The sequence below is a fragment of the Pteropus vampyrus genome, unplaced genomic scaffold (genome assembly GCF_000151845.1).
Source record: "Pteropus vampyrus isolate Shadow unplaced genomic scaffold, Pvam_2.0 Scaffold449, whole genome shotgun sequence".
Lineage (NCBI taxonomy): Eukaryota > Metazoa > Chordata > Mammalia > Chiroptera > Pteropodidae > Pteropus > Pteropus vampyrus.
Genome location: NW_011889230.1, coordinates 401,609 through 412,130, shown reverse-complemented (window position 1 = coordinate 412,130; position 10,522 = coordinate 401,609). Strand labels below are relative to the sequence as shown.

The 10,522-nt window shown below is 64.4% G+C and overlaps 1 protein-coding gene across 6 annotated transcripts in view; it reads right to left on the bottom strand.

Moving 5' to 3' along the window:
* Positions 1-10: 10 nt before the first annotated feature.
* Positions 11-10,522, bottom strand: part of TNS3 (tensin 3) — an 83,522-nt gene continuing 73,010 nt past the window's right edge. Inside the window, exons 3-5 of one of the 6 annotated variants that reach the window (XM_023524171.1) lie at positions 2,726-2,778; positions 1,187-1,358; positions 11-789 (exon numbers count right to left, since the gene is read on the bottom strand). In XM_023524171.1, coding sequence (XP_023379939.1) covers positions 649-789; positions 1,187-1,336 — 291 coding nt within the window. In that variant the 5' untranslated portion in view covers positions 1,337-1,358; positions 2,726-2,778 and the 3' untranslated portion in view covers positions 11-648. The remainder of the gene's footprint in view (positions 790-1,186; positions 1,359-2,725; positions 2,779-10,522) is intronic. The other 5 variants (XM_023524168.1, XM_023524169.1, XM_023524170.1 and 2 more) reach the window with 5 other exon arrangements.

Here is a 10,522-nt window from a genome sequence, read left to right as displayed (position 1 = left end):
ATACTGTAAAAGCAACAGAAATCGTGCAAAATGATGGGAAAATGCAGAACACAGCCAAGACGCCGGAGGTCACACAGCCCGCCCAGCACCGGGGACGGCTCTGACCCCGGGGCACGCGTGGCGAAGCTGAGACGCCATCACACAGAGACCTACGGCCTGCCCTTGGGGACAGCGCCCAGACGGGCAGGTCGCCCTTACTGACCCCTTCCTCAAAAGGCTGCAAAATATTCCAGCATGTGAAGCCTGCGTATCGCACTGCCACGGACACTTACGAGCTTCAACGTCCCCCTAGATCTCTGCCATTAAAAGCAACAGTGGATGGAGCAAGGGCCGGGGGGGGGGGGGCGGTGCACGGAGGAGGCAGGGGGCAGGGCAGTGACACGGTCTCACGGACGAGGTGGCAGACACACGCGGACACACACGTGTGCTCGCACGCACCGCGCCTGGAAACCAGGAGACTGGCTCGGGCTCGGCGTCAGCACCCTACTGCTAGCCACACAAGGTGTCACCGCGGGCAGGGACGGGATCAGGGGCTCATGGCCTCTCTCTGCATCGTTCCTGCAATTTCCTGAGAATCTATAATTATTTTCAACCACAAAAAGAATTGAGAAAGCAGCCATGGGCACGACCAGCCCCCGACACCCCTTGTCAGGCGCGTCCCACAGATGCGTCGCCCACCGTCTGCCCCGGCAAGGTCAGCGGCGACGAGGTCACGAACTCGGAAGATGCGGGCCATACCTTTGGGTTCAGCTTTGTGAGGTCGTATCTCTTTTCCGAAAGGTTTAACACCTACAAGCAGGGAGATGAGAAGTTATTAGACAGGCCACTGTCCGTACGCGGTCTGCTCTCCAGGTATCGAGGATCGTAAAAGAGTAAGACATGCAGATGTGTCATCGCAGAATACAGACAGAACAAGAAAGGACGGCACACGGGACCCTCCGGGACGGGCCTTGGCCCCCAGGAAGCACGGGCGTCCTCGGGAGAGAGGGTGACACAGCTGGAGGGGGGCATGCCTGCCCCGGGGGTGGGGCCGGGCCTGCGAGGGGCGAGGGGCGAGGCTCAAGGGGGCTGGGCTGGGGCACGGTGCTCGTCCCCGTCACTTCTGAGAGCAGTAGACGCCCAGGAGAGCCCCTCGCTGTCCCCACACTCAGTGTCCCCTCTGTCCCCACGCTCGGGGTCTGCTCACCAGGTAGTTGTCCCCGTGCTTGGACCTCAGCATGTGTGTCACCTCCTGCAGGCTGTGCAGGTAGGACTCCTCGGAGCAGCCCGCAGGGAAGGACACCGCGATGATGCGCTCGGTGACGTAGGTCAGGTCCAACTCGTGGCTGTCCTCCATGGTGGCGCCCGGCGCTGCCGGCCTAGGAGAGAGGGGCCAAGCGCTGAAGGACGTCACGCCCTCGCCCTTATGGGGACCAAGGCCAGGCCCCAGGGGTGCACCACACCTGCATTCGGAGCCCTCAGGGAAACAGCTCAGGGTTGTGACTGGGGACTACGCCCCCAGGAGCGGATGAATGGGAGGAGTGTCCAGGGCCCCCCAGGGCCTCGTGGGCGGCGTGGGTCAGGAGCCTAGCCTCCCAGGGGTAAGCAGATCCTTGCTCTAGTGTCGGGGTCACCGGGTAGCTGAGGAGTGCCTCAGGTGGGGGGCGGGCAGAGGCCAAGCTGGGGGGCCATTTGCAAGTTCTCCTCGTGCCCAGGGGAGTATCCTGGGCAAGTAGGGAGGGTGCCGAGTCTGCGGGGAAGGGGGGGGCGAGCCTGGAACAATCCTCAGCAGCCACGTGCGGGGTCACAGCCCCTCAGAGGCCGGCAGGAGAAGCGCTGTGTGCAGGCACTGCCCAGACCTCACCTGGCTCACCGCAGGCGCGGGAGGGAGGCAGAGCTGAGAGGCGGGAGGGGGCGGGAGGCGGGAGGGGGCGCAGGGGAGGTTGGCTGGCCGGGCTGCTGGCCAAGAGCCCCTGGGGCTAGGGTGGCATCCAGGATGAAAGCAGAATGGTTGGGGGGAGGCGATGGGCGCCCTCAGATCTGAACGCCCGCATTAAACATGGGGGGTGCGGGACATCCGGACGGGGTTCCAGTCCCCCCAGATTGGCACCGTCGGCTCTGGGAGTTTGCAGCACACCTGCTGTCTGTGTTTCTCTCCTCATTTTGGAAAGATTCGGAAACATACAAAATGGTTTAACAAACCTCCGGGAACCGTCTTCTTCCTTCAAGTTCACAGGCGGCCAGAGCCCCCCCGGCCCCGCCCACCCCCCCCTGCAGCCACCTGGATCGCTTTGAAGAAATCCCAAGTGTTAGATATCATTTCATTTGCAATTACTTCGGTATTTACTTCTAAAAGACAAAACAATGTTCAGAAGCACGCAGAACGCCGTCGCCACACGCGGAAGAAGGAACATCGCCAAAGGGCACGCCCCGCAAACCTGGTCTTCAAGGTCGACTTATTCGAATCAGGATCCAAACGAGCAGCAATGTTTTTTTCTCTACCTCATGCCCCAGATGTCGATGCAAAAGAGTTTTAATTACTTTTAAAAATCAAGTCAAAAATTATTTTGAACTCTGGTACAAAAATAAACAATGTGCCGGTCGCATTCCTCGGGGGCCCGTCCACACACGTGAGGTGCGGGAGGGGCCGGCCCTCCAGGCAGCTGCTCTGACGGAGGCTGCACACGCCCCCTGAGGTCTGGCTGTGGCCAGGGTCACACGGTGAGCTGAGGGGACGGACACTCACCTGGACGGTCTGTCACAGCAGAGAGAAGTGGACAGTGAGACTCCCCCCGGAGCCTGCAAAGGACAAGACACGAGTCACTGTGAAGTCTCCTGCCCCAGAGTCCACAAGTCACGAACCAGAGGAAGGGGTGTGACTGTGCCAAGGTTTCTTCACAGGGGCAGAGTCATCCCTGTCACTGTTGGCTCGTCACCTGGGAAGGTGTCCGGCCTGCCAGGGAATCTCAGCCCTACGACAGATTCCAAGTGTCACAATTCCTCGAACCCAGAGTGACAGCGGGGGCTCCTCAGTGTGACCTCGGCGCACAGGAGAGGCTCAATCCCCGTTGTCTCATAGGCCAGCACCGTCCCCATTACTGTTTGCTCAGAAGAGCCAATCAGGACTTGCAGAGAATCCTGTTCCCGCCCCTTTCAAAAGCCTGCCCGGCAGGAAGAAGAGCTCCAGGCTGTGAGCCTCCAGTGTGCACAACCCTCGCGTGTGTGAGTGTGTGCGCGCATGCATATGAGCGTGCGTGAGCGTGCGTGAGCGTGGGTGTGCGTGTGAGCGTGCGTGTGAGCGTATGTGCGTAAGTGTGCGTGTGCCTGTGCACGCGTGCATGTGAGCGTGCGTGTGTGCGTGAGCCTGTGCGTACGTGAGTGTGCGTGTGAGCGTGCGTGAGCGAGCATGTGCGTGTGCATGCGTGCATGTGAGCATGTATGTGCGTGTGAGCGTGCGTGTGCGTGTGCATATGTTCGTGCATGTGAGTGTGAGCGTGCGTGTGCGCGTGTGCATGTGAGCGTGCGTGTGTGCGTGTATGAGCCTGTGCGTACGTGAGCGTGCATGTGTGCACGTGTGGGTGTGGGTGTGTGCGTGTGAGGTACACTAAGGCGCTACAAACGCTATTTCAGGAGCTGCCCCGGCAGCCTTCTGGGTAGGAATAACACCCGTAGGGAACCCGAGGCTCACAGAGGCGCGAGGTGCTGGCAAGGAGCGTGGGGCAGGGGGCCAGGAGCCCCGCAGCTCTCCAGATGCCCGTGCTGCCTGGCGCTGTGTCTCCTGGCCCCTGCGCTGTGGCCAGCTGCGGCCGGCACGCACCCGGTGGGCGACGCTGGATGAAGTATGCGGCAGGAAGCCCGGAGCCTGCCGCGGTGCACAGCGCCCCTCCTCAGACAGGGCCCGACACCTGACTCCACTGGGGGCCCCCCCGGGCACTTGGCTCACCTTGGCTCCCACAGACGGGACAAAGAGAACGTCAGGCTATTTTGGGGACCGGAGAGACAGATGTCCTCCTGAAAGCTCACCCACCACAGGGGGCGCAATCTCACCCCCAAGTGGGGCGGGACCTGGACCACGGCCTCCTCCGCCCGCAGATGGCACTGACAGCTTGCCCCGGGGGCCGCACTGGCCGGCTGGCCTCCCCTGCCTGTGTGTCCCGTGTCAGGGGCCGCAATTCCCTGGCAACACGTCCCTCGCGTTGCTAAGTCACACGCGTCAGGCCTTTCGAGTGCTCTTCGTACCCACTGACGAGCCTCTAGAACGTCGAAGCCGTGTACCCTTCACCGACGCTAAGGACGTCTGTACGTTCTCACCTTTGCTGTCCCAACAGACGACGCGCACCTCACTGTCTGGAGAGTGTCTAATTTGGGCCATTGAAGGTTTTGGGGCAGGGCCTCCAGGGGACCCCGAGTCCGTGTGGGGCAACGGCGCAGCCCCGGCATGACACGCGAAGCCGCAGGCAGGGTGGCTATGTCTACGTTTGCAGGACAGAGCAAGGGCCTCTCTGCAGCTGAGGGTGTCCGCCTGTGCAGCCGTTTCCCAGAGAGCATGGTGACCTAAGGCTCGCGTGCCCACACAGTCAGGGACAGAGCCTGGAGCACGCTTCCCGGTGTGTCACCCGCAGGACAGAGGCTAGGCAGACAGCGCGGGGCCAGGACACTGTTCCTTGGCCCAGGTTTTGATGGAGGGCCGGATCCACCGCAGACTGTCGACTGTCTGCCCCAAGCTCGGGCTCCGCTACTGTGTGCCAAGGGGTCCTCGTCTTTCCAGGTGTGGCCCACGGTCCCTGCCTCACCTGGGCTGAGGGACCACGCCGGGCTGGCAGGGAGGGCCCGTTGCTCACACAGAGACCGGTAGTGCCCCGTCCTGCCGCATGTCACCCTGTAGAGCAGCCGTCCCCAACCTTTGTGGCACCAGGGACCAGGGCTCCTGTGAGCACCTAACGCCTGATGGTCTGAGGCGGGGCTGAGGCGGCGATGCTGGCGCTGGGGAGCGGCTGCGAACACAGATGGAGCTTCGCTCGCTTGCCCGCCGCTCACCTCCTGCTGTGCGGCCCGGTTCCTAACAGGCCACGACCGGTACCGGGTCCACGGCCCGGGGCTTGAAGGGCCCTGTCCCTTCGGCATCATTTGCGACACTGGTGGGTACCTCTAGGACACCCAGTCACGCCGGCCCAGGTGTCTGAGGGACGCTCTGCCGTCGATGACTAACTACTCTTTCTGAGAGGGCAGGCCTGCCGGAGGGGGGGCTGGGGCTCGCCGGGCGCTCTGCCAAGTCGGGGAGCAGACGACAAGGCCAGGGTCAGCCACCCAGGCGGTGCCAGCATCACCGGGCCCCGCAATGAGAACGCCGGGTGCTCGCCGTGGGGCCTCGGCTCCTCACGCATGGGTGGCTGACGGCCGTGGCAGCTCCTCCACAAGGTTTGTGGGCCAGAGCAGGACGGGGCGTCACACGGCCGAGCGTGGCCCCCACGGAGCAGTGCGTGGTCCTGTCCGTGACAACGTGTTCTCACATGAGCTCCGGGAACCAGGAGATGGGCGAGAGGGAGGGGAGAGGGAGGGGGACAGGCCTACTAAGCGTCACTTGGTGGGCAGTGTCACATCAGCAGGGGTGTGGGAGAGTGCTCCATCCTGAAGACACAACAGCACCCATGACACGCACACACATGTGCACACACACATGTGCACACACACACGTGCACACACACACGTGCACACACACACATGCACACACATGCGGTACCTCTCCGCAGCCAGAGATGCGGCCCCGGGCACGGGCATGCCGGGAGCGGCTGGCTGCCAGGGCCACCTGCCCCGAGCTGCCTCCTGCCGCCCGCCGTCAGCAGCAGCTGCTGTGAACTGCCGGGCGTTGAAAAGTGACCGTAACGTCGCCTTGCCCCACGCGCATCTGGACGCGAGGTTCGCTCAGGCCGAGGTCACATCGGCGCCTCCTCGTCACCCTGCCCCGGGACTCTGAGATGTGCCGGCTGGTCTGAGCCCGACAGGAGGAGGCGGTGAGGACGCAGACAAGCAGGGCGGGAGGGAGGCCCTGCGGCTTTCCCGATCAGCCCGACGCCCCCCGGGAGGCTGGCGGGGCGCAGCTGAGCGCGGGGGTAGCTTCGCGGTGGTGCACGTGGAACCTCTGCCCTTTCTCGGCAGAGCGAACAGCAGGGGTGGGGACGGACCCAGGGCCAAGTGCACGTGGCACCCTGGCCACCGCAGATCCCTCTGGGGCCGGCACTCGTGGTGCTGGGAAGAGGCCGTGGGGCCAGGCGGCCTCTTCCAAAAGCAGCTCCCTCCTCCCGCCTGCAGCCCAGTGGCCTCTCCCGCCACAGGCCGAACGTGGCCGGGAGCCAATGGGCAGGCGGGGCGGGTGCCCCGAGTGGCAGGTCTCCCCGGCAGCAGCACGCATGCAGGCCAGGGACAGTGCCCTTGACGGGGCAGGCAGTGGGGACACCAGGAAGGCTGCCCACAGCTGGGCTGAGCAGCTGTGACCCCCGGAGGCTGGACGCTGCCCTCCCAGAGCTGCAAAACGGACACCGCGGGCATCTCCCACCCCCCGCGACCCCCCAGCAGAGAGGCCTGCCTCAGGTGCTGGGGAGGCGCATGCTCAGCCTGGACCCCAGGACCTGACGGGTGCCTGGTGCCCGCCCGCCTGCTCTCCTGTTCCGTCCTCGTTAACTCACGCAGACCAGGAAGCAAAGGCACGAGGTCCGCGTGCAGAGCTGGGGCGGGGAAGAGGCGGGGGCGGGAGGCGGAGGAGCGCGGGGGAGGGAACATCACACCTCTGCTCACTCCCGAAACCGCGGCCCCGGCCCAGGTCTCTGGACACCAGAAAAAGCAGGAGACGGCGGCTGGGCACACGGCGGGTCGGGGGACAATGGTGGTGTCACCCGTGGGGGGCTCAGGCAACCTGGTTACTTGACGCTCAGAGGTCAAGCTAAGAGGACAGCATGGCGGCACCGCCAGACCCGGGGCCCTGTCCCCTGCCAGACCCAGGAGCCGCGAGGGGGCCTGGGCCGAGGACAGCTGGGCGCTCCAGCTTGGGGCCTCGCTGAGGGGCCCGGGGCACATGGGGGAGGGGCATACGGGGAAGCGGTCAGGTCAGCAGCCTGGGGGCCTGGACAGGGCTCGGGCATTGGTCTTCGCCTATGATGGGTTAAGTGTGAGGACAGGCGGAGAGAGAGGCCCCTGTCCCAGGCTCACATGCAGGACCGGCTCAGAGCCCGGAGAGAAGGCCCTCGAGAGTGCAGACCGCCGGCCAGTCGGGGCCCTCGGCCAGGCGCTGGGAGCTGAGCGCACCTCCCAGAGCTAGTCCAGCGCCGTCCCGCTGGGCGGGGGATGGGGGTCTGCACCTCGGAGGCCGGCGGGAGGAGGCACGACCAGGCTTGTCCTCTGCAGCACCTTCGTCAAGCCCTGACCGCACGCCTCTGACGTGCGGCTCCCAGAAGCCTTAGTACTTGCACATGGGGACGGTCACTGCACACGTGGAGCCGGGGGGAGGCTGAGCAAGGGGACACGCGTGGAGTGTAGCACGCGGTACTTCCTCGCGAAGTCGCCTGTATGAGCACACTGTCACGTCCCTACTGCTGAGGCTTCGACGGAGCCGAGGCGGGCGGGGGGATGAGGGGTGCCGACGGCTGCTGAGGCCGACCAGCGAGGCCCGCCCTGGAGGACCCAGCCAGCAGGACCTGGCCCTGAGGCTGGGAGGTGAGCTCTGAGCCAAGAGGGGTCCACGGCGCCAGCTCTGTGGGCACGAGGTGGGCAAGCGCGGCACAAAATGACCCACCTGACACGGCCCACGGGACACAAGCCACGGGACATGGGACACGGCCCACAGGACACGGCCCACGGGACACAGGCCACGGGACATGGGACACGGCCCACGGGACACAAGCCACGGAACAGGGGACATGGCCCACGAGACACGGCCCATGGGACACGGCCCACGAGACACAAGCCACGGGACATGGGACACGGCCCACGGGACACGGTCTGCGTCCGTCCTACGCCCCCTGACGCCTCCCCTGATCTGGGCGCAGCAAGAGCAGCACCCTGGCAGGTCTGGTCGGAGGCCCGCGGGCTCTGTCGTCTCTCCTTCCTCCGTGACAAGCTGTCTGCGAACCGATGGGACCTTCGGATTTGGGGAACGAGCTTGTCGCCCCAGGACCTCCGTTGCTGGACGATTTCCTCTCAAAGTAATTGCCTGCCCCCTCCCACCCCCATCCTACATGCGACACGAACAGTCACCTCTCCTGGTGCATCTTTTGAAATATGCAGCTTAAAAGGGCCCGACTCCGCCGCTCCGCTCTCGGTGGGGTGCTGGCGAGTCACACAGCGGCCACGCTAGGAAAGACGGGTGGAAAGCAGGAACCGCACCCCCGAGCCCCGGCGCCTGCCCGCACCTGCTCTCCCGCGGCCTCGGGGACGCGCGTTTGTGACAGTCCCGGCCACGGACGCCACGCCCCCCCTTCGCCCCTCTGCGGTGCAGCTGGGACAGGGCTGGGGCGGTGGGGACGGCCCGGCTCAGGGTGGCGCCCGGACCCCACGGGAGACGTTTCTGTCCTTCTTAACCCTACAATTTTTAAAAAGTCTGGAGAAAATGGCTAAAGTAACTGGGACGACGGGATGGAAACTACGAAGCGTCGGCGGAGGACGCAGCAGCGACGGCGCCGGCCTGTGGTCTCTGCCCGCCCCCCACCCGTCTGCTTGGTTCCCATCCCGCTGAAGGTGACCTGGGGCGGCTCCCAACAGGGCGTCGGGCACGTGATCGGATATCGTGTCATCTACCGACTAGACCGTCTAAGCTACAGACGCCTCCATGACAAGTCGATTTGCTGAACAAATCTTCCCGGCACTCAGCGTGCGGCCAGGTCCCTGCAGCCATGGGGGCAAAGCACGAAAAAGCATATTTCCCACGTTTGGGGGACTTGCAGCAAGAAGTTGAGAGAGAGAGTGAGAGAGAAAGAGAGAGAGAGAGAGAGAGAGAGAGAGTGAGAGAGAGAGAGAGAGACAGAGAGAGAGGGAGAGAGGGAGGGAGGGAGAGAGAGGGAGGGAGGGAGGGAGGGAGGGAGGGAGGGAGAGAACGGTGAGTGTGCATTAAATGCTGCGTAGCAAAGGACACGTTCAGGGGCAGGTGGACATGTGCTGGAGGAACCGCGGACGGTGCCTCCCACGGGGCCGGATGTGACGGCCACGTGGAAGCTGCGGTCCTTGTGGCCTGCAGGTTGGACCTCAGCTCCACCTTGCCCTTGGCTCTTACCAGATAAACGAGGTCTCGGAGGAACTGCCCGGTCAGCCTTCTCCCCGTGACCGCCCGCTGGCCACTCCGTCCGTGCGGAAGGTGAACGCCTGCAGCTGGCCGCACTCACTGGTTGCTGAGAGCTGGCGGACACGCTCTGAAGTCGCCAACCTGGAGGCGCCCGAGGGCCAGGCGCCTGCTCCCAAGTCGGTTCATGCCAGAGGTGCCGGCCCCCCGCAGAGTTTAAGGGGATGCGGTGCAAGCCGGCGGCGTTGGGGGGGGCAGGGGGACAGAGCTGGGCCGCTGCCGCGAGCACAGGCACCGTCGGGGAGCCCCGGGGCAGGCACGGCGGCCAGAGCTCTGCCCGACCGCGGTCTGGGGACAGCCGTGCGACGCGGGCGAGCCCGGAGGACTGCGGCGGCCGGTTGCTGCGTAAGCGTCGTTAAGCTTTCCGGCAGTTTGAGGAAGCCCAGACAGGGACCCAGACAGGGGATTTCACAAGGCTCACTGTGGGCGTGTACCCTGCAACACGGACGGGGAACCCCAGCCCCCGAGTGAACTCAGAGTCGGACGGAGCCGTGCGCCAGAGGCGGACAGCGGCCGCTGTGTGTCCAGACACAGTTAAACACCGAAGTTCAACATCACAGAAACGTGTTTCAGGATCCTGCATGTTAACTGATGTCCCAATCCAACAATCGCCTACGGGCTCCGGTCACGTGAGACCACAGGCCTGACTGGACATGGAGCAGAGATGGCACGTGGCAGGCATCCTTAGCACCGCTCCCATCATGCGGGAGAACGGTGACGGCTGCCGTGACACACGCGCGGTTACTCTGTCCTGTGCTGTCACACCGTCTCTCGTGACCCTTACAGCTGCCCCTGGAGCTGGGGCCCCTTCCAGACCCCCTCTGCCAAAAGGGAGCCGAGAACCAGGCCTGGCAAAGTGGGCCGTGCACCCAAGTCACTCAGCTAGTGAGTGGCAGCCTGGGGCCTGGGCTCTGAGCTCGTGTGCCACCACGGCGGACCTCCACGGCCAACTCCCCCACTTTCCTGATGCCCAGGAGCCCGGGCTGCTCGGCCCTCTGCCACAGACCCCTGCCCGCGGGGCCGCCCTGGTTCCCCGCCTCGCGAATTTGAAGTGGACTCGCCGACCACAGTCACGGAGGCAGCTGGAAATTGGGCTGGGGTCTGTCCCCTCCGACAGCCAGTCAGGGGAAAGGGGGTTCTCGGGTGGCAACTTAACAATGGAGCAGTCTGAAGATCCCCAATCAACAGCTAATCAACCCCTAGCTAATACCTAATCAA